The sequence below is a fragment of the Mustela nivalis genome (genome assembly GCF_964662115.1).
Source record: "Mustela nivalis genome assembly, chromosome: 7".
In the NCBI taxonomy this organism is placed as follows: domain Eukaryota; kingdom Metazoa; phylum Chordata; class Mammalia; order Carnivora; family Mustelidae; genus Mustela; species Mustela nivalis.
In genome coordinates, this window is record NC_139026.1 from 19,909,947 (window position 1) to 19,934,956 (window position 25,010).

Consider the following 25,010-nt stretch of genomic DNA (forward strand, 5'->3'; position numbering starts at 1 on the left):
AATTAAAAATTTTCATGCACCAAAGGACACTATCAAGAAAGTGAAAAGGTAACCCAAACACTGGATGAAAATACTTGCAAGGGCACCTGGGTGTCTCAGTCAGTTAAGCATCTGCCTTCAGCTCAGGTCATGATCCCCTGCTCAGCGGGGAGCCTGCTCCTCCCTCTACCCTTCCCTCCTGCTCATGCTTTCTCTCTCTGTGTCAAATAAATAAATAAAAATTTTTTAAATTAAAAAAAAAGAAAGAAAATATTTGCAAATCATATATCTGATAAGGGCCTAGTATTCAGAATAAATAAAACTTACAAGTCAACCAAAAAAAGACAAATAAGCCCCTAAAAATGAGCAAAAGATTTGAAGACACATTTCTCCAAAGAAGACACACCAAGTGGCCAATAAGCCATGAAAATGCTCAACATCATTTGTCATTAAGGAAATGCAAATCAAAATCACAATGAGCCACCACTTCACATATCCACTAGGACAGTCATCGGAAAAAAAGAAAAAACAAAAACCAAGTGTTGGCAGAGATGTGAAGTTGTGCACTGCCAGTGGGAATATGAAATTGTGTAGCCACTGTGAAAAAAATGGTAGTTCCTCAAAAAGATAAACATAGAATTACCATACGATTCAACAATTCCACTTCTAGGTATATCCCTGAGAGAATTAAAAACATCTTCACTCAAAAACCTGTAAACAAATGTAGTAGACAGCAGCATTATTCATATTGACCAAAAAGAAAATACAATCAAAATGTCCATCAGGGGGGCGCCTGGGTGGCTCGGTGGGTTAAGCCGCTGCCTTCGGCTCAGGTCATGATCTCAGGGTCCTGGGATCGAGTCCCGCATCGAGCTCTCTGCTCAGCGGGGGGTCTGCTTCCCTCTCTCTCTCTCTGCCTGCCTCTCCATCTACTTGTGATTTCTCTCTGTCAAATAAATAAATAAAATAAAATAAAATAAATGTCCATCAGGTGATAATGTTTTTTAAAAATGTAGTATATCGGGCGCCTGGGTGGCTCAGTGGGTTAAGCCTCTGCCTTCGGCTCGGGTCATGATCTCAGGGTCTGGGATCGAGGCCCGCATCGGGCTCTCTGCTCAGTGGGGAGCCTGTTTCCCCCTCTCTCTCTGCCTGCCTCTCGGCCTACCTGTGACCTCTCTCTCTCTCAAATAAATAAATAAAATCTAAGAAAAAAAAAATGTAGTATATCCATGGGGTGCCTGCGTGGCTCAGTGGGTTAAGCCTCTGCCTTTGGCGCAGGTCATGATCTCAGGGTCCTGAGATCGAACCCCGCATCAGGCTTTCTTCTCAGCAGGGAGCCGGCTTCCCTTCCTCTCTCTCTGCCTGCCTCTCTGCCTACTTGTGATGTCTGTTAAATAGGCAAATAAAATCTTAAAATAAAAATACAGTATCTCCATACATTGAGTTATCCAGCCCTATAAAGGAATCAAGTACCGTTGAATGCAATGACGTAAATGAAACATGCTAAATGAAAAAAGCCAGACACAAAAAGCCACATATAGTATGATTCTATTTATTCAAAGTGTCCACAATATGCAAACCCATAGATGCCATCTACAGATGTGGCTCATCTACATTTCTGTTCCTGTTCTTGAGTTAAATGCTCTAGAAAACTTCTGAAACTTAAGAGAATAATGGCATGTATGATGAATAACATAACATGCACACTGACTCCCCCAATGAAAATGGCAGTTCTCCCTTGATTTATGAATATTATCTATTATATACCCAAAGCACAAAGTATACCCTTCCAATGTAATAAGAAGGCCTATATTTGAATCTTAAATTCATACCAAAAGGAATCTGTCTTGAAATTTTTATTAAACTTGTTTTTTAAAAAGTAGCTTTAAAGCATACTTTAACCACAGCATACTTGGAATTTTTTATTTGCTTTGATTTCCTAGCAAAATGTAAAAATTTAGAGCTTTACCTCTGAACACCTTTAGTAAGTAAAAATATTAGCTCATCAGTTCAATGCCTAGAAAGCAGTTATTGTTATCAGCAGTGCTTTATTTAGTCCTATGCTGACCTTCAGGACAGTCAGAAGATGACTGTCTAATTTCTACTAACAATTGGAAATATACAATTTTATATCCTTTCAGAAACAGTAAGCTGGAAACTAGAGAATTCAAAGCATTTCCTCTTTCCTTTGATCTCTACAACTTATATATGCCATTAAATCAACCTCATTGTCAATAAAAATCAGCACACCTGGATTAAAGCAGGGTGCAAAATGGGAAGTAAAATAGCAATCCATTACATTTTTTTTTTATTGTATACTGGATAGGAATATCCAGAGGCATATCAAATGCGTAGCAGTGGGAGCAGCCGACCCCACACACAGGCAACAAAACAACAGTGTGCACAGTCAGAAAATTTCATTTTATTTTGTTCTGTTTTTCGTTCATTTTGTCCATTTATGTTTGGTAGGGAACTATGAAAACATGGTTACCTAATAACCTGAGTCTTTGCTTAAGGCAGTGAACTGGTTATTCCTTTTTCTATAGCCCAGAGAATTTTCAAACTATAATAATACCACCTAAAAATTTGTTTTTTATTATCACCATGAACCAGCAATTCTAAACAACATCAGTGATAACATAATTCTCTCTACCACGGTATGCTACTACTCCCATGATTTCCGCCCACACTTGGTATACTACTGTTCTTTTCAAAATGTTACAAATTCTATGCATATATGTGTATAAATGCTCTAAGGAAATATATATATAGTAGTCTAAAACTTAGGTAGCTTTCAAATTAGTCACTGCAAAGACGATTTTATTGACTTAAAGAAAATGAGATAATATGTCAATAATTCTTTGGCAAAGTATGACTTTTAAAATGAATTGTCAAAAACATGAATCGGTTTAGATGATCAACTTGGCAACTGCTGTGTACAAGGTAAATCTAAATTCTGTGAGTATACATCATTTGACCTTTTGTTATTTCTATAATTATCCAGTCAAAAAGAAATTACTAGTAATTTAGACTTTGGTAGAGTCATTCTTGATGAAAACATTAATTAGCAAAGCATTAGTCCAGAACCTTTCCTTGGCCAACTCATTTAGGAAGTAAAATATTTCTAGGGCATTCTAAATATATAAGATATTTAACTATAAATGAAAAGCTTAATCTAAATTGTTTAGAATCTGATTCTCCGATTGTTTTACACATATTTGAAATATAAGTTTTTCTAGGAAAATGAGACACGGCCTTATTTGGAAAAAAGTCTTTATTTGGAAAAAAAAAAAAAAATTAGGCGTGAGACATACAAAAATACCCTAATAAACATTAAACACAATGACCACACCAACACTTACCTAGACCTTCGGATTCAAAGAGGTAAGTCTCATCAACCCCAATGTGCCTGCACCAGTAAAGGAAGTTCGCAGTATTATCTCTAGCAAAGAATGAACCTGAGGCAGCATCTTTCTTACAAGGCACTTTTCCCATTGGAAAATTCTGAAAAAGATGAAAGACTAATTTCAAAAACTCATATCAAGGATATTTTCATTAGATATCCATTTTAATATTACGAAATAAATGTTCAGTATATTGAATCTGACTAAAAAGTACACGTTAGGAGGAAATGTATCTTCAAAAATTACTTTAAGTATATTCCAGAAAATGACTCATAGGAAGTCAAAATTAGCAGTAAGATCAAGCATCTCTAACCTCGTTCTTCTTAAAATGACACAAGAGTCTTAATTAAAACAAAAAATGACAGTCTAATAATTCCAAAGCACATCTCTAAATGTCTTTCCATACACAGTTCAATACAACACAAAATTACTGCCATGTTAAAGGTTAATGGAACACTCATTTTTGCTTACTTCCTTATTTACGGATTCATAAATATGGTTCTGAGTTTCTTGAGGAGACTGTCAAATAAGGAAGTAGTAGCCCATTCTTAATTCAAGTCTTTGAAAATTAACAGTTACATAGAAACCTAAGTTTTTAACTATCTGGACCAAGAATAGTTAGATAATCCTGCTGAGACAGGGGTTTTAGTTCTGTTTTAAATTTTTACTTGAAAAAGCAATTTATGCTAAGATTTTTTTGCAGTAGGCAGAATGGAGCACAAGTCTGTCTCCCACCTCTACCACTCAGTTCCTCTCTCTTCCTAGAGATAACCACTAATACCAGTTCTTTATATAGCCTTCCTGTTATATTTTCCAGAATTAAAATGGCCTTGTGAGTTCTTCTCATTGTGAACTGAAATCTTCTCACTTACATGTTAGTGAGCATCTCTACACACAAGGGTACACATATCTGTACATACAGAATGACACACAAACACGCTAGTCTGTAATCTGATCTATATGTGTATGTGTGCATACACACTTAAAGGCTGCAGGCATCTTTTGGGGTGCAAAATAACAGATTAAAATAGTAATTTCTAATGAATAGATAAGCATTCCACTCAGTTTAGGCATCATAATTAATTTTTTTTAAGATTTTATTTATTTATTTCACAGACAGAGATCACAAGTAGGCAGAGGCAGCCAGAGAGAGAGGAGGAAGCAGGCTCCCCACAGAGCAGAGAGCCTGATGTGGGGCTTGATCCCAGGACCCTGGGATCATGACCTGAGCTAAAGGCAGAGGCTTTAACCCACTGAGCCACCCAGGTGCCCCTCATAATTAATTTTTAACAACTTCTTTATTGATGAGCATTTATGTTGTTCTTTAATTTTTCTGCACAATCACGTTTGTGAATTTGTAGTTATTTTCTTAGAATAAATCCCTGGGAGAATTATGTTAGTATCAAAAGATATACTTTACTTTCAATGTGATATATATCCCACCCACTACCCCCCAGAAAGATGATAGCAATTTATATTTCTACTAACCCTATGTGTGTATCCAGATGACACACTCACAGACTCCAGATCTCATAGGTGACCCACATTCAATAAAAAGAAAGGAAACCTTATCTAGTTAAAATCATTTGAATATTTGAATATTTGAATTTTCAAATCATTTCAGGGTCAATGGAGGAACACTACCTAAAAGAAATTATTATTCATTCAATCAAATTATAGAATTTACCACCAAGACAAAATATGGGGAATATAAAGATGGTGATGATAATGGTAATAATAATAGTAGTAAAAATAATAACTGTGTCCCAGGAACCATCACAAGCTCTTTTCTCATTTAACTCTCAAAACAAGTGAGAATATGAGGATTGTTCTCAAGGAGATATAACTACTTACTGGATATTTACTTACACTAGGCACTAACCTAAATATCATTTATACATTACTTCATTTAATTTCACTAAATCCTTGCAAATAAATCTGACAACATAAATATTAACTCTCCCATTTTGCAAGATTAGGTAAATTATCTAAGGTCTTATACATAGTTGGGTAGAAGTTTGCAACTTTTCAGATATGATAAGAAATGTACAAAAACAAATTAATATGTACCAAAGTATAAAATCACTGATTGTCAGGGCACCTGGGTAGCACCATTGATTAAGTGTCTGTCTATTGGTTTGAGCTCAGGTCATGACCTTGCTTGTGGTCATGAGATGGAGCCCCACGTTGGGCTCCTGGCTCAGTGTTGAGTCTGCTTCAGATACTCTCTCTCTCCCTCTGCCCCTCCTCCTGCTTGCTCTCTCAGATGAATAGATAGATAGATAGATAGATGACAGACAGATAGATAAAATCACCTCCTGTCAAACATGTTCTTACCCTGGGTTCTCCAGACTCAAAAGTTTTCACCATGCTTTGAAGAACATCAATCAGTTGGCATAGTAGTACTCCATTATCAAGTTCTTCCAATAATCTTTCTGCCTTAACTTCAATACCTAAAAACGTATTTCAAAGTCAAGATTCTACTAGAAACAGTAAATTCAAACAATATGGTTAAAATTTAATTAAATGTAATTAGATTATAGCTGAAACACAAGACAAATATTAGATCGGACTCCATGTATTCATTCTTAGAAGTTATAGTTAAAATAGATAATGTGAAATTAAGTGAAAGATAAGAGAAACAAAAATATCTGTGATGGAGAAGAAAAAATAAAATGACATTTTATTTCATTTCTTAAAAACCAGAATATTTACTGCACATTACTACTGCTTGCACAAGAAAAAGATTCTCCAAAAAAACATGGCCTTTGTTGTGATTTTAAAATTAAAGATAATAGTATAACAAACGCCTAGGGAATAGCAGACTTTTTGCCTCTAAAATCCCTTCTTTAGGATGATTATTATTACATAATAAGCTTTTAAAAAACTATCCAAATCATCAAACTGATATGAGATAATTAGAGTGTATAGTGTATTTAATTATCTTGGGAAGGCCACAGATGAAATTCTGTATTTAAAAGAGAGGCGCCTGGGTGGCTCAGCGAGTTAAGCCTCTGCCTTCGGCTCAGGTCATGATCTCAGAGTTCTGGAATCGAGCCCTGCATTGGGCTCTCTGCTCAGGAGGTAGCCTGCTTCCCCTTCTCTCTCTGCCTGCCTCTCTACCTACTTCTGATCTCTCTCTCTGTGCATATATATAAATAAAAATCTAAATTTTTTTTAAGATTTTATTTATTTATTTGAGGGAGAATGAGTGAGAGAGAGCATGAGAGAGGAGAAGGTCAGAGGGAGAAGCAGACTCCCCAAGGAGCTGATAAAGAAATATGAAGCCAGATATTCTCCAAGCTGACACTTCCTCCTAGGTTTCACATGCCTTTGCCCCTCAATCCCTCAGAAGTAGTAATCATTTTAATTACAATATATATTCCCCTCAGAATCTCATGCTTATATGAGATGGGGGGAGCACATCAGTAATAGAGATACCAAATCAGACCTATATATTTACAAAAAAAAAAGGTTTTAACATTAACAGTGAAAATGTTGATTATTCGAAGATTACTTTTTACCTTTTCTATTAAGCCTCAACCTTTCTTACTATCCAAGCCCTAAGGTCGGGGTGAATTGAAATATCTCCCCAATAGGAATGTAAGCTTGCAAGAATAAGCATATCAAATATTCCATTCACTAGAGTATCCTCAGCCTCTGGAACAATCACTCTTTAACAAAGAGTAAGATTCTCAATAAATATTTAGTAAATAAAAAACTACAATTTTGAGTATCTCTTTAAGCCTTACCTAATAAACCAGATAGCCAGATCGACAGATCTTCTTGCATGGGCAACAGGGTGGCTTCATGCCTCACAGCTATCCACTCATCATACTGACAAACATCAGCCAAACCTGGCCCATGTCTGGGGGTCAGAGGACTCCGTGGACTTAGAGGCAAGTCTTCTCCAAACCATACCTGAAGAAAATACCAACCAAATGGATGTAACCTTTTTAAAAGTTAGTGAAACCCACACTTATATTTATATGATGAATTATAGACCATATATAATATGCACATGTATAAAACTGTGGCAGTTCACAGAAAGGCTATAAACTAGAAGCAAACTATTAATCCAGAAACTCGAGACATTTTCAATATTCAATACTGTGGTAAATATAAATGAATCCCTAATCAATGAATGGATTCTACTATTGAACTACAGGATTAAAGTCAACAAATAATATTTTTCCTTCACTTGTTAGCTAACTAAGTTTAATAAATTACTTGAACCACAGCTTCAGCCTCTCAGCTATAGAATCAGTCAATGGTATCTGCCTTACAAGATACATCTTTGTAGCATCTAGCACTGGGGCTAACAACATTTGTTATACAATGGATAAATAAATGAATAAATGCATAAATGGCATTTTATAACTTCTGATCATAATAACAGTGTTATCTTTAAAAAATTCTAAATAATCTGGTATGTCACCTGATTTTTGCAAGGCCCACAATCTAAGAATGGTTTTTACATGTTGTTATCTACGTACCTATGTAATAGCCTCAATTTTGCCTACTTACTCACAAAGCCAAGAATATTTACTACCTGGCCAATCCCAATGTTAAGAATAAAAATTGAGGGCGCCTGGGTGGCTCAGTGGGTTAAGCCGCTGCCTTTGGCTCAGGTCATGATCTCAGGATCCTGGGATCGAGTCCCATATCGGGCTCTCTGCTCAGCAGGGAGCCTGCTTCCTCCTCTCTCTCTCTCTCTGCCTGCCTCTCTGCCTACTTGTGATCTCTCTCTGTCAAATAAATAAATAAAATCTTAAAAAAAAAAAAAAGAATAAAAATTGACCTAAACATAATACCAAACCAACACTTGCAAAATTTTGAAATACAATTAGAAGTGCTTTAGTGTAAGATTATTTAGAGAAAAGACTTTAGTTTCTCAATTCAGGAAGGGGTATTTGAGCCCAAGTGAACTGATTAGGGATCCTCACTGGAGGGAAGCTTGAAATGGAGGATCAGAACTTGAGTGAGATTAGAGTGTATCCACACATGGGGACAGCCTTGTGCACAGTATTAGAACCTGAGTAGGATGAGGAGGGCGTCCCCAGGGGAAGATGGGGAACATCCCAGTGCAGGGTGTCAGAGCCCAACTGAGCTGAGAAAAACATCAACTCAGGGAGTAGGTGGTAGCAACAATGGGAGATTGTTATATTCACAGGGATTTATCAAACTGAAGCCAAGTTTCTCACAAGCCGTAAGAGGTCAACTCTTTCAGAATAAGAGAAAACTAGAATGAATCCTGTGGTGACTGGAATATCTTACCAGAAAGCAAAGAAGGCTCAAAGAATGATAGGTCAGCAAGAAGGGACTTCTACTGGATAAATCAAGAGCAACTTGAGCATTAGACATTGAATAAAATAGAAAACTATCAGTTCATATAGATATAAATATATGAACAAACTGGGATTTTGATGAGGAATGAGTTTTTTTTTTTTTTTAAGATTTTATTTGTTTATTTGACAGACAGAGATCACAAGTAGGCAGAGAGGCAGGCAGAGAGAGAGGAAGAAGCAGGCTCCCCGCCGAGCAGAGAGCCCGATGCGAGGCTCGATCCCAGGACCCTGGGATCATGACCTGAGCCCAAGGCAGGGGCTTAACCCACTGAGCCACCCAGGCGCCCCGAAAAATGAGATTTTTATATGGTTTCAAAGTATTTCCCCACTAAATACTTTCACAAAGAGAAGAAAGTAATTTTACGGTAGAGAAACCTGACAGTCGGCAACTTAAGCAAGTGACAAAGGTAAACACAATCAATAATGGGACAAATAGAAATCACATTCTACCCGAAAGGCTGCAATGAGAAAACACAGTATCCCTCTGTGATATTCCTGCCAAATATGCATAACCTGAATCTAATCATGAGAATACAACAGACAAATCCAAACTGAGAGACATCTAACAAAATAAATGGTCTCTAATCTTCAAAAGTGTCAAGGTCATTAAAGAAAGCAAAGATACTGTTCTAGACAGATTAAGGGACATGACATTAGGTGGCAATATTGTACCAATGTTAATATCCTGGTTCCAATTATTTCATTGCTGTTGTGTAGGATGATGTCCTTATTTGTGAGAAATATACACTAAACTATTGAGAGGTAATGGGGCATTAGACTGGCAACTTACTCTCAAATGGTTTAGCAAACAAATATCTCTGTTCTACACTTAACAGCTACTTTGTAGGTTTGTGATTACCTTAAAATAAAGGTTTTTTAATTTTAAAAAGGAGGTATGAGTATAGTTAATACCAAGTGCATCTATTCTCTTCTTGATTTTTAAATGTAGATCATTTTTCCTTCTAAAATATATTAAACTCTTCGACCTCAGCCGCAGCAACATCTTCCTAGGAACATCGCCAAAGGCAGAGGAAGCGAGGGCAAAAATGAACTATTGGGATTTCATCAAGATCAAAAGCTTTTGCACAGCAAAGGAAACAGTTAACAAAACCAACAGACAACTGACAGAATGGGAGAAGATATTTGCAAACGACATATCAGATAAAGGACTAGTGTCCAGAATCTATAAAGAACTTAGCAAACTCAACACCCAAAGAACAAATAATCCAATCAAGAAATGGGCAGAGGACATGAACAGACATTTCTGCAAAGAAGACCATCCAGATGGCCAACAGACACATGAAAAAGTGCTCCATATCACTCGGCATCAGGGAAATACAAATCAAAACCACAATGAGATATCACCTCACACCAGTCAGAATGGCTAAAATCAACAAGTCAGGAAATGACAGATGCTGGCGAGGATGCGGAGAAAGGGGAACCCCCCTACACTGTTGGTGGGAATGCAAGCTGGTGCAACCACTCTGGAAAACAGCATGGAGGTTCCTCAAAATGTTGAAAATAGAACTGCCCTATGACCCAGCAATTGCACTACTGGGTATTTACCCTAAAGATACAAATGTAGTGATCCAAAGGGGCACGTGCACCCGAATGTTTATAGCAGCAATGTCCACAATAGCCAAACTATGGAAAGAACCTAGATGTCCATCAACAGATGAATGGATCAAGAAGATGTGGTGTATATATATACAATGGAATACTATGCAGCCATCAAAAGAAATGAAATCTTGCCATTTGCGACAACGTGGATGGAACTAGAGCGTATCATGCTTAGCGAAATAAGTCAAGCAGAGAAAGACAACTATCATATGATCTCCCTGATATGAGGAGGTGGTGATGCAACTTGGGGGCTTAAGTGGGTAGGAGGAGAATAAATGAAACAAGATGGGACTGGGAGGGAAACAAACCATAAGTGACTCTTAATCTCACAAAACAAACTGAGGGTTGCTGGGGGGAGGGGGGTTGGGAGAAAGGAGGTGGGGTTATGGACATTGGGAGGGTATGTGCTTTGGTGAGTGCTGTGACGTGTGTAAACCTGGTGATTCACAGACCTGTACCCCTGGGGATAAAAATATATGTTTATAAAAAATAAAAAAATTTAAAAATATATATATTAAACTTATTGAAGTGTATTTAAGGCAAGTCTTACTACACAAAATAAAAATCCATAACACCATTGTTAATCCAGACAAACTTTGGAGAAAAAAAAAAAACAGTTGTTTCCAAGTTCCTATGATGAGAAGCAAATCATTAAAAAAAATCCCAAAGCAAGGGGGGGGGGGCATGAATACATACCACAAGGGGGAAGCAGAAGTAGTGAAACTCAATAAAAATATTAAAAGATTAAAAATAAATAAATAACTTATTAGAGGGCCATTATTTTAGGAACCAAGAGTAGAGATTAGGGAATAAAATCCTGAATATATAAAGATATTAAAAGTTATAGGAAAAAGACAAGATGTCTTTTTTATTTATTTCTCTGAATTCTCTTAAAATTATTTCAAAGGGAGTACAACAAAGATTGACTATTTAAATCTTCCTTTCATAAGCATGTCTTATTTTTGTTAGCACATGGTAGTCAGTTAAATATTTGTTAAATAATTGAAGACATTAGCAAATGACTCTTTGCACCATCAAAATAAAGATGTATCTTACAGGTGAAGATATTTTATAGCAAATAGAATGTTATTTATCTTTTAACAATTTGGCTGAGCTGAAAAAAGGCAGAGCAGTTGCAAATGTTTGTCAAGGAAGGATGTGATACAGTTAGAAGGGTGGTTTTGAAAAAAATTGTTTGTGAAAATGAAGAGGCTAACATTAACAGAAGCCATTCTAATTTCTTGCCACATTAGGGAAAAGAGTATTTGGATTCTCCTATTCTTGCCCAAAAAAGACTACAATAACATGGGCTAGTCAGTACCATAATTCATGTTGTTAAAATTTAGATGTTAACAGCAAAAACTGTATATATAAATGACCTCAAACATGTCAAAGCTGTCATATTGCAAAGACTGTTAATCCACAGGCAATCTATAGATGAGCTTGAGTACATACAAAAACTTAACTTACAAGTAGGCAAACTTTTATGCCCATACACAAATGGGCCTTTTCTCAGTTCATAGCTTTTTGTCAGATTCTCAAAGGGGACTATGTATGACCCAAAAGAGATCAGGAACAATTGTTCATTGATTTTTTTTAGACCGTATGTTTATTTACTAATCAGAATGAACGATATAAAAAAAAAAAAAAAAGGAGCAAGGAAGATCTTAATGTATTAAATTAACAAGAAATCAGCTAATAAGCTACCTACTGAATGTCTCCTCTCTATGAGGCACTTATGAATAACTACACAATGGTCTAATATAATTAGCAGAGAAAGAGGTGAAAATCCTACAAAGTTTTCACACTCATCAGAGAGAGAAGCAGAAACATCCATGTCAAGAGTACTCTTAGAAAAGAATTAATAAAGATGGATCTATAGACTCTAGATCAGAGAAGGTTTCATGGAACTATAAAACAAAACTCTAAAGAAAAATCACCAAGCTAAGAAAATATTAATGGCATTAGAGTAGAATGAGAAAAACAGTCAATGCAGCAATTATAAAAAGCACCCAATAAAGAATCAAGAACATATAATTAACATGAAACTGATGACACTTCTGAGACTTAGATCAAAAGAGAACAAATTGAAATAATTGGATAAAAAAATAGTTTTGAGTAATAAAGGATTTTTGAGCATACTCAATGGGGATTTGAGAGGCCCCAAAGAGCAAGCATAAGACCTTTTGGGAGACTGCCATGGACTCCCAAGTCCCAAAAGGGAAAGAGTATAATAGAACTCTTTATTAATACAGCTGCATAGCACACATAGGAGGGAGTATAAGCAGGATCATATTCAGAATTGTTGTTAACATTTGATAAATAAATCATCTTTAGTATTCACCACTGTCATCGTGATAAGCATTCTTTTGAAAGAAAAAGAAAGGAAGGAAGGAAGGAAGGAAGGAAGGAAGGAAGGAAGGAAGGAAGGAAGGAAGGAAGGAAGAGTTTCATGACATAGGTATAATCTCCAGTTTTATATGTGGAGAGTTTGGTTATACCAATGATACAATCAAACTGCTGAAGTGTCTACTATGCAACATACATTCTAGTAGGCACTTTGCTCATGTTCTCTCATCGATTCCATTGATTTCCTGAACAACAACCTCATCTTGGAGGTGAAGATGCAGAGGTAAAATAAACTTTCAGAATCTTACAGAGTTGGCAGAACCAGAACCAGAAATGATTGATTCTGAAGTTCTCACTTCACAAAGCAAATTTTATTATCAGCTGCTTGCATCTTTATAGGTAGAATTTTAATGTGATTTTTATCTTTAAATTAAGATTCAAGCATATTCTAATTATATCAAAAGAAAACTTTTAAAAGAATATAAGAGTAATATAGCAAATACCAATTCTGGAAATCATTCAAATGTAAGATTATTCTGGTTTGTCTAATTATCTCCATCTTGTTTCCCTTCACCCAAAACAAATAAACAAGCAAAAAAAACCACTTTACATTTTAAGATTTAAAATTTATAGGCATTTACAGGGCACAGGCATAATTATCTAAAATAATTTATAATTGTTTTCATTGAGAACTCTTTTAATTACAAATACATACTAAATTGTAAGGAAAGGAAAATTATAAAATGTTCCAATTCCCTTCCCAGGGTAGTAGGGCTGACACACCAATTCTAAGGAATTTTTGACTTTTTAAAAAATTTTATTAACATATAATGTATTATTTCCTTCAGGGGTACAGGTCTGTGAATCATCAGTCTTACACAATTCATAGCACTCACCATAGCACATATCCTCCCCAATGTCCATAACCCAGCCACCTTATACCTACCCCCACACTCCCCAGCAACCCTCAGTTTGTTTCCTGAGATTAAGGAATTTTTGACTCTTTACAAATAATTTGTATAAGTGAAAGCTTAAAATCTTTTCAGAACTAGAAAGTTAAAATATAGTCATTTCTGTTATTAAATTTTCATGCTTAAAAGAACTAGTACAGTAAAAGCATTTTGGGATAATTTTAGTATTCTAATTATTATAATTTTATATAACCTCACATAATTATTATCTTGTAATTTAAATACATATTTTCCCAAGAAAAACACTTACTTGAGTTGCAGGTTGCATGATCATCTATATTGAAATGAAACTGCTTTTCTGAAAATAGAACAAAACATTAATATGCAAATAATGGTAGCTTTCCTACTCCCCAACCCCCAAATTTTAAGGAATCTGCTTTAGTCTCCTATTTGACTGAAAACTTCAAACTTTTTCTTCTATTTAGAACAGTGTGACTGTAGAAGAAATCAATAATCACTCCTAGCTTCTCACTTATGAAAGTACTCCTCATTTAAAAGAGGAAAACCTGAAACAGTTTCTGGCCTAACATCAAGGTAATTCTGGAAGCATCTGGCTAGAAAAATAAAACTGACAATAAAACTTAGCATATATAAAAGTCTCCCCAAAATTTCCCCTGTAAACATAACGTAAACTATAATGCAAACACCAACAGCACAACAACTGACACGGAAGTCAAGTATCTCTCATCTGATTTTTATAAAGAGATCATATAAATTCATCTGGACTCTGCAGAAATTCACAAGCTTAGCCATTAGCCTCTTCTGCCAGACAACAAGGTAGAAAAGACAGATATCAACTTTAACTATAAAACAATACTCAATGCCTTCCCATAATAAATTTTCATAAGCTGTTTTCTACATAAAATACTAAAGACAAAAAAAAAAAAAAAGAAACAGCAATTTTAACTCCAAAGTACTACTTTTGGAATCTACTGAAAAAAAAAAAAAAATACAATTTTAATTAATTAATTAGGTTAGTACAATTATTTAATGTAATTTTAGAGGGAAAAAAGGTGAAGAGCTTAAAAACACTCAGAATAAAAGAGACAATATAAAACCTAGGATTTTTTATTGCTTATGGCAGAATAATATACTAGGCTATTTTTTATTATAAACTACCATTAAAACATTATAAAAAAATTAAAATGGTCTATAATGCTGTCAATTTCCAAGAAAAAGTTATTTTCTCCTCTAAGTTTTGCCAAACATACCTCATGCACAGTATCAACTACACATACGACTTTCCTTACATTTCTTCTGGTACCAAAGTTGAACTTGAGCTAAATCTAACTGAAAAGTCTAATATTACATCACATTTTCTTTGCGGGAAAGCAAAGGACAGCAGAATGTCCTTTTTGATGTCATTTTTCCTTCTCTCTACCATAGCAAAAGGCCAAAGTACAATTGAGCATTACTAATGAGCTTGTTATGCTTCCCACGAGCTAATTCAGTGGAGAATACATTTTCCTTTGGCATAAATAATTCTTTGTCCTCAACAAAGATCCACAGTAAGAAGCTTCCGAGACTATTTTTTAAAAATGCAGCAAAGAAGCTGCTCCCATTAAAATAAGGAGTCCCACATAATCAGACAAGAGCTTTAACAGTTGGAACTGCCAACCCAAAACAAAAGAAGGCCTAAATTATAAGGCGTCTGCAAATCAAGAACAGTGACACATTCACAAAGAAGCTATCACAAAAATGTTTCGTAGTTGCACTTTTTATGGAAAATCCAACAAAACTGGTTTTACGAAAGAAATAAAGAATTTGTGCACAACCTTCAGTCACTTGAGCTTTAGCAGAAGAGTCTTTTTTATATATATATTTCAAAGCATTCTACTTGTGTAATACAAAGAACTACTCTTAGGATGATAAAAATATAACCACCTGTATTACCTTTAAAAAGAAATTTTCTAATAAATTGTACTCAAATAGGCAATAATGTAACTTCATATATGAAAAACTATCACATATACAAATACATGCTTTTATTGGAAAACTATAAACTAATGAGATTGTATCAGTGACTCAATTAATTAATGAGTACTCATCATGTTCCAGATCCTGAGAGCCAGTTATTGATATTTTCTAGTCATTTACTATTCTTTTTCTAAACCATTTTTGTGTCCTCAGGTATTTAATCCCAACAGTAGCATCTATTCTACAGTTACCCCTATCCCGAGTCTGCAGCACAATCACAATTCTTACCTCCCATTCATTTTGTTACTACCTACCCTTCTATCTTTCCCTAAAAGTCTCAGTCTCTATTTTTCTCACATAAACCAAATATGATGAATCAGCAACACTTCATTTTTGGAGCTGCATTTTAATCAGCAAATTATTGCCTTTATTTTGTTTTGTTTTTGTCTTTCTCTCTTTTGGGAGGAGCCTATTTCAATTCTTTGACAACTTGAGGAAGTCTTTTCCCTTAGATTTGGGCAAGAAGATCTCTGATTTGACCAAACTATACTGTAACCCTGCTGGGAATCATTCACAAGACCAGGATTAGAGATCTTAAAGGAAGAGAACTAAACTTTTACAGTCTGAGGAAATCAGAAACACAAAAGGCACTCACTCATCCACCTGAAACCTGAACAGAATTTGGGCCTAACCCACTCATCTTAGAAACAGGTTCAGTCATGAGGTCCTCAAGATCATTTATGGTTAGCCTCTTCATACCAATTTAACTTAAAATCATGATGGCAGAAAATGCCAACCTGTTGAACAGATCCTTCTTCCCACAGCTGTAGGCTTTGAAACTGAGTACATTTTTATCCCCCACCCACATTGTAAGATATGACGGGAGGTGATAAGGTGGAATAGTACATTCCCGGTACAAATGGGGGAGGGGGGAGTTTGGGAAAAAAATGACAAAAAAACAAAGAAACAAGGTAAGATTTTTCAGGAAAAAAATGACATTAACTGCCACCATACCACATTTAGCACTCAGACACCAGATTATTGCCAAAATACATAAACTTTAGGGATACAATAAATGCCAAAATTGGGATAGTGGGATAATGCTTACTGTTGAGGAGTGGGAGAAGATGAGACTGGGAAGAAATGCCCAGAAGCTTTTCAAATGCACTGGTAAGATTTTATTTCAAGATAAATGTTGAGAACACAGGGGTTATTATACTAGTCTGTATGCCTTTCTGTATGTAAAAAACCATTTCATCATTTTTTAATGCTTCATTTAGAAAAATAACTGCAGAAGATATCTGGATTTTTTTCAGGGTCGGGGGGTGGGGGACTTTCTTAGCTTTAAAGTTTGGGCAGAATATTTCCTAATTGCCTAATAGAGAAAATAGAAATGCTACAGTCATACCAAAGATATTTCATTTTTTAAAATATGCACTAAAATAACACATCATAAAAGCACCAGCTCTGGTAGTAGAAAGTAGCAGACACAACTGGTTTGAATTCCAGGTCCAGCACATTAGCTATATGACCTTGGGGTGCTTAACTTTTCTGATTCTCAGTGTTCTCATCTGTAAAATGGGATACCACCACCTCCTCCACATGGTTATTATAACAAATGAGATGACACACATGAAGTACCTGACACATAACTACCACTTAACAAATGAGTTGATATGATTAATATTTTGATGAGATGATTATAGTTCATTTAATATAACTTATCAAATTAAAAAGAGATAAGGCCAGTAATACCTAGAAATCATTAAACATAAATGGGAAGCTTCTTTTACTAATAAATAAATATAGTTATAAGTGAAAGCAAAACCTTTAAAATAGCCAGGTCATCATGGGGAGGATACTCAGATATGAATCCGTGACTCACAGTTCTCTTTGCTAGAATACAAGTCTTCAGGAACTTATCTAACATCAACCCTTTGCTCCATTCAGTCTGTCTGCTCATTGTCCTCCCTCAGATTTGTTCACTTCTGTGGCTACATCACTGTTCAGTCTGGATGCTTTTCCATGGGGTGAACACTCATGCATTGATTCAACAAGCATTTACTCTTCCTCTTTAATGAACTAGGACCACAACCAAGAGACACACTAATGAACGTAACAGACATGTGACTGCTCTTATGGAACTAATACACCAGTTGGGAAATTTTTAAAAAGCAACCAAACAAATGAATACACAGAGTTAAGTCGACCATTTTACTTTGAAGGAAAGAACGGGGAAGGAAACAGCAGGGCCTACCTGAGACTTAGATCGAATGCTTAGAAATGGTTTAGCTGAAGGGAAAACATGAATTTGAAGAACGGTAGGAGTTAGGGAATGAGAGGAAGAGAATAATTTTTGCAAAGACTGAGGAGAGAACGTGGCATATTCCTAGAACCGAAAGAAGCAGGCATGGCTGCAGCAAGAACAATGTGTGGCTTGGAAGGGGACTGAACAGTTAGGCAGCAGCCCCATCCCAGTAGGCCTCGTGAAGATACTAGATTTTATTCTAGATGCAGTGAGAAGCCATGGGAGAGCTTTAACCAAGGGAGAGACAATCTAATTCCGAGTTTCAAAAGAGCTCTTTGAAGGGGAGAGTGGAAGATGGCAGTGAAATAGTGATGGGTTTAACAGAGAAAGGGGAAAAGAAACAGAAAGGGAGTGGCTAGAGATGTGGGGAAAAGAACCAGGGGAAACAATGAAAGGAGACATGGAGAGGATAGAAACAGTGAGACCATATAGGAAATGGGAGCACACAGGTAAAGAGATGGAGAGGAGCCTGGCAGAGGAAGAGTTAGAAAATCTGCAGGACTGCAGTAGTTCGGTGACAGTGAGTGAGCTAGAACAGCAACATTATCTCCACTTTCCAGAAGCGGATGGAGTTGATATCCACTTTAGTCAGAACCAAGACCTGATAATGATTAGAGACGAGGGGTGGAAGGGCAGAGTGAAAGGTCAAAAGTGACTCCCAGGTTTCTGGCTTAAGCAATTAAGCAAATACATAGTGGGAGCTTTTATTGAGGTGAGGATGATAAGAGTGTGAACAAATCGAGGCAGGGAACACAGGTCAAAAGCACTGTGTTTTGATCATGTTTAATTTGAGAAGACTTTAAAGACATTCTAGTGGAAGTGTTTGTCTGGAAGATGGTAATACTAATCTAGAGCCGAGAAGAAAGTTTAAGAGAAGGTAGAAATTGTCGGAAAAAACTTGGGAGGTAAAGCTATTAAGAAGAATGAGATAATTCTTCTGTCTTGAGAAAGAAATGAAGAAAGCAGTAATAAGGGCCTAAGAACAAGAGAAAAAACAGAAAATCCAATATTAGTCCTGAGAAGGAGTTAGCATAGGAGATAGAGAAAGAACAGTTGAAAAGATTCTTCATCATCTTAACTAACCCAGGCTTATAATTTGTTTAACCTCCTCCCAGTAGCCCTTCCTGACTGGCCTGAATTACTTCTGATCCTATCTTTAGCTCTTGAATTTACACAGCATTTCCCCAATATCTTGCCTTTACACTGCTTCATATCATTTTGTGTTATTTCTGTGCATTGCTTTGCCAACTATATTGTAAGTTCCTGGACTGCTGCTAGAAGCAGTATTGAAAGAGTATTCAAGCCTAAAGTTTAGGAAACATTTTTGGTAAATCTCTAGGGAAAATTGGGTTGTCTCTCTTCTCCACAGTGTTTCTGCTATGGAACAAAATGTGACAGCAGCTTGGAACCAGCTAAATCATAGACAAGTATCTACTGGGAGACCTTTTTTTTTTTTTTTAATTTTTGGTATTCTTTATTATTTTCATGTGACATGAACTGATAAATTATTTTGCCTCTCAGCCAGCATTTCCAAGGTGGAATATGTACTAGTTACTAGTCACAGTACCAGTAGGCCAACTGAGATGCCTGATAACCAAAGGAATCACTAAGAAAAAAAAAAAAAAAAAGAATGGTGTATAGGCAGAGGGTCCAAGTGAAAAGCATAGAATAGCTGTGACAAGGGGCATGGATTCTGGAAGCAATGAGCTACTCCGGAACTTGTGTGTCTCAGTGAACAAGTACACTTTTATCCCATCTTTAATGAACTCCATTTGTGGTAGACAGAATAATGGTTCCCCAAAATGTTTACATCCTAATCCCCAGAACCTGTGAATACACTACTTTGTGGGCAAAATGGGCACTGCAGATTGAGTAAATTAAAGATTTTGAGATGAGTGATTATCTTGGTAGGTCAAACAAAATCACAAGAGTCTATGTAAGGGGAATGCCATGGCCAAAATTCCTGATGATCATAGATGCAAAAATGCTCAACAAAATATTAGCAAACTGAATTCAACAACACATTAAAGAGATCATATACCATGATCAAGTGGGATTTATTCAGGAATGCAAGGATGGTTCAAACCACAAAGCATTCAACATGATATACCATGTTAACAAAATAAAAAACAAATGATCAGCTCAATAGATATAGAAATAAGATTTAACAAAATTCAACACCAATTTATGAGACAGATTCTCAACAGAGCTGTTACAGATGGAACATAATTTAACATAATAAGGGCCATATATGACAACCTCACAGCTAATATCATGTGGTCAAAAGCTGAATAGCTTTCCTCTAAGATCAAGAACAAGAAATGGATGCCAACTCTCACTACTTTTATGCAACATAGTATTTGGCAGTCATGGTCAAACAATTAGACAAGAAAAAGAAAAGTATCCAAATTGGAAAGGAAGAAGTAAAACTGTCATTATTTACACATTACATGATATTATGTATAAAACATCCTAAAGACTATCAAAAAATTTTAGAACTAACAAATGAATTCAGTAAAGCCACAGGATTTAAAAATCAATACATTGAAATCTGTTGCTTCTATACATTAATAACAAATTATCAGAAAAAGATATTAAGAAAATAATCCCATTTAGAGTTACATCAAAAAGAATAAAATACCCAGGAATAAATTTAACGAAGAAGGTAAAAGACCTGTACAAACTGAAAACTGTAAGACATTGATGAAAGAAACTGAAAAAGATGCAAAATATGAAAAGATATTCCATGCTCTTCAACTGGAAGAATCAATTAAAATGTCCATATTACCCAAAGCAATCTACATATTCAGTGCAATCTCTCTCAAGATTCCAATGGCATTTTTCACAGAAACAGAGCAGAACAATCCTAAAATGTATATGCTTGCTCATTCTGTCTCTGTCTCTCTCTCTCTCTCTCTCAAAAAATAAATAAAATCTTTAAAAAACACACAGCATGGTACTGGCATGAAAATATATAAATCAATGGAAAAAATTAAGAGAATCCAGAAATAAACCCACACATTTATGATCAATGTATAACAAAGGAGCCTAAAATATGTTATAGCAAATAGACAGTCTCTTCAATAAATGCATTGGGAAAACTGGACAACCACTTGCAAAAGAATGAAACTGAACCATCATCTTATACCATACACAAAAATTAACTCAAAATGGATTAAAGACTTGAATTTGAATGTGAGACCTGAAACCATAAAACTCTTAGAAGAAAACATAGGTGATAAGCTCCTTGATATCAGTCTTAGAGATGATTTTTTGGATCAAATTCCCAAGGCAAAGGCAACAAAAGCCAAAATAAATAAGTGGGACTACACAAACTAAAAAGCTGATGCACAAGAAAGTAAACCATCAACAAATGAAAAGGAACCAACCGAATGGGAGAAAATATTTGCATATCTTGTGTGATAAGGAGTTAATATCCAGCTCAACTCAGTAGCAAAACAATCTGTCTAAAACTGGACAGAGAACTGAGGGTTGCTGAGGCCTGTGGGGTGGGAAGGATAGGGTGGGTGGGTTATGGACATTGGGGAGGATATGTGCTATGGTGAGTGCTGTGAATTGTGTAAGACTGATGATTCACAGATCTGTACCCTCGAAGCAAAGAATACATTATATGTTAATTAAAAAAATGGACAGAGGACCTGAATAGATATTTGTCCATAGTAGACATACAGATGGCCACAGACACATGGAAAGACACTCAAAATCATTAATCATCAAGAAATGCAAATCAAAACTACACCTGTCAGAATGACTTACCAAAAAGCCAAGAAATAACAAGTGTTGGTGAGGATGTAGAGAAAAGGGAAACCTCCTGCACTCTTAGTGGAATGCAAATTTATGCAGCCACTATGAAAAACAGTATGAAGGTTCCTCAAAAAATGAAAACAAGAACTACTATGTGATCCAACAATTCCACTTCTGGGTATTTATTCAAAGAAAATGAAAACACTGATTTGAAAAGCTATATGCATCCACAAGTTCACTACAGCATTGTTTACAATAGCCAAGATACAGAAACAACCTAAGTGTCCAATGACAGATAAATGGATAAAGAGGTGGTGTATGGATACAATGGAATATTACTCAGCCATAAAAACGAATGAAATCTTGCCATTTGTGACAATATAGAAGGACTTAAGGGCATTACGCTAAGTGAAATAAGTCAGATAGGGAAAGACAAATACCATATGATCTCACTTATATGTGGGATCTAAACAAACAAACCAACCAAGCTGATAGATAAAGAGAACAGATTGGTGGTTGCCAGAGGTAGGAATTAAGGGGGTGGGCAAAATGGGTGAAGGGGTTCAAAGGGTACAAACCTACAGTTTATAAATCATGGGGATGTGATGTATAGCATGGTGACTGTAGTTTATAATACTGTATTACACATTTGAAAGCTGCTAAGAGAGTAGATCTTAAAGGTCCCCATCACAAGAAAAAAAATTATAACTATGTATGGGGATGGATGCTAGCTAGATTTTTCATGGTGATCATTTTACAATATATACAAATATCAAGCATGTATGTTGTACATCTGAAACTAATATGTGACATGTCAACTGTATCTCAATAAAAATACATTTTTTAAAAAGAGGGATGAAGAAAAGTCAAAGAAGCAGAGAAACAGATTTGAGATGGAAGGTGGAGACAAGGAACACAGGTACCCTCCACAGCTGGAGAGGGGAAAGAAATGGGACTTCCCCCTGGAGCCTCCAGAAAGAAGGAAGCCCTAATAACATCTTTTTTTTTTTTTTCTTAGCTCATTTCAGATTTGTGACCTCCCAAACCATAAGATAACAAAATTGTGTTGTTTGCAACCACTACAGTTGTGGTAATTTGTTCCAGCAATAATAGGAAAGTAATAGTAGAGAAAGGAAGCTATGCCCAGAGGGTCAAGATATTTGGCCCCAAGAAAGCAATATGCACCCAGAACGTGACTGGAAGATATAGTGATCCAACATACTGAAGCAGTGAGAAAAATGACACCAGTCTGTATAGTATGCTAAAAGATAAATAAAAACCAACCAAACAAACAAACAAAAATGCAAAATTTATAGGTAAAACCCATTGTGCTATGTGCTCTCTAGCATCATCTCATGATCATCATCATCATCATCATCACTATCATCAAATGGCCCTGCCTTTGTATAACTGAGATTATTTATTCATTTCCTCATTTACATATTTACAAAGGCTTCCTATGTTTACTATTTCAGGGAATAGCACCAACAGTCACCAAGTTAAATAGATCATCCATGATTCCTTCCTCTCCCACACCTTCACTGTGTCCTTGCATTTGTCAGTTAAAATAGTGACCACATCTTTGTTGCTTCTACCTCTAAATTTCCTCTTCAGTATCTATGGCCATGCCTCTAGTTCAAGTCATCATCACCTCTCTCTCTAGGTTTACTGAAACAGCTTCCAGTCACCCTCTCTCAGCTTTGCAAGCCTCCAACCTGTTCTTCATGTGCTGCAGCCAGATTGATCCTTCAGAAACCCTTATTTGAGGATACCTTTCTCCTTCCCTACTTAAAGCACTTAATGACCCTCCAATGCCTTCAGGATAAAGCCCCAACTCCTCAACAAAGCTAACAAAGCCTGATAAATCCCCTCTAGCCTCATCTCTAGACCCTCACACTCCAGCCATATTGAACTTCTTTTAGACCCTTCAAGCATGCTCCCTCATCTCTGGGACTTTGCGTGATGATCTATCTACATGCAACAATCTTCCTCCTCCTTTCTTCCAGACTCATTCCTACCTATTTCAGATTCAATTCATCTATTTAAAAAAATTAAAAAAAAAAAAAACTCCCAAACTCCTCCCTAATTTAGGTTACACAGCAATATATGCTTTTATTTTACTCTATACTTTCTAAAATAAGACCCTTAACATTCTCTACTTCTTCTACTATTGTGTAGAAATTAGTGCTAAAATTAGTACCAGAATTACTCCTAAATACAGTAAATGTTACATTTATCACTAAAGAGAATATGAAACAATAATGAAGTAAATCTGTGGTATACTCATTAAAGGAAAATGCAGCTTCCAAAGCAGATAAAGATTTTTCAAGAGAAAGAAATAAGATTCTTACAGCTTCATAAAAACATCACATGTTATTTGCAAAATTATAAAGACTATTCATTTGTGGAGAGTCTTTGCTTTTCTATTTGAAATTTTCCTTTTGCAATATTTCATAGAGATTCTACCTAAATAACTTAATTTTATGTTCAATAGAACTATTCATTTATCAAAAAACTTTTAAAGAACTTAAAACATTTTGCCTTTATATATGATAAACTAAAAGACTCTACGGAAAACATACCCATACACAAACACTAATATAAAGAAATATAAAAACAATATAAAGTATCTATTAACAAGAAACTGCTCAAATAAGTCGTCATACTTTCATTCAGTGGATTTATTCAGCCACTTGAAAAAATAATAGCTATATCTACTGATATGAAAAGATGTTATGTGACCAAAAGCAACCTGTAGAACAGCATGTATAATTATGTTATTGGGATCACAATGTTTTCTAAATTGGGGGAGGGAGGGTATAAAATAAAAAAAACTTCTGAACACAGTCAAACAAGTTTTTCAACAGCCAATTTTATTTTTAGGATCCAAAATTGTAACTTGTCACCCATCAGAGGGGAAAAAAAGTCATTATGTTTGAAACTACATAAAGTGAGCTCTTCAACCATAGTTAACTGTATACTGTTACAGAAAAGTATATGTTGTGTGATAGTGGACAGAAATTTCCATCAGTCAGCACTTCAGCAATATCTACCATATGACTAATGGTCATAGTACTATAAATTCCTAAGATGCTTTCAACATCAAAGATGAAACTAATGTTTAGTGCATATGCTACATTTTATTACATCCTAGTTCTTTAGAAATTAGTAATTTATTGATAAGATAAATGGCAACTTTCTGTTAAAACAACCTAGTACGTAACAATGTAATAACATTTGTATTTTTAGAAGGAGAAACACTAAAGAAATACAAATGCAATGACTGCCTTATTGTGTAAACATGCCTTCGGAGGCATTTCTTTATGGCAGTTCAATTTTGATTAAAAAT

General features: G+C 35.6%; 1 protein-coding gene across 4 annotated transcripts in view; it reads right to left on the minus strand.

Annotated features, from left to right (window-relative positions):
• GAS2L3 (growth arrest specific 2 like 3) overlaps positions 1-25,010 on the minus strand; it is a 41,059-nt gene that overhangs the window by 13,038 nt on the left and 3,011 nt on the right. For 3 of the 4 annotated variants that reach the window (XM_082739213.1, XM_082739212.1, XM_082739214.1), the window contains exons 3-6: positions 13,922-13,969; positions 7,136-7,304; positions 5,721-5,836; positions 3,342-3,483 (exon numbers count right to left, since the gene is read on the minus strand). In XM_082739213.1, coding sequence (XP_082595339.1) covers positions 3,342-3,483; positions 5,721-5,836; positions 7,136-7,304; positions 13,922-13,945 — 451 coding nt within the window. In that variant the 5' untranslated portion in view covers positions 13,946-13,969. Of the gene's footprint in view, positions 1-3,341; positions 3,484-5,720; positions 5,837-7,135; positions 7,305-13,921; positions 13,970-14,882; positions 15,180-25,010 lie in introns of those variants that run through there. The other variant, XM_082739215.1, reaches the window with a different exon arrangement.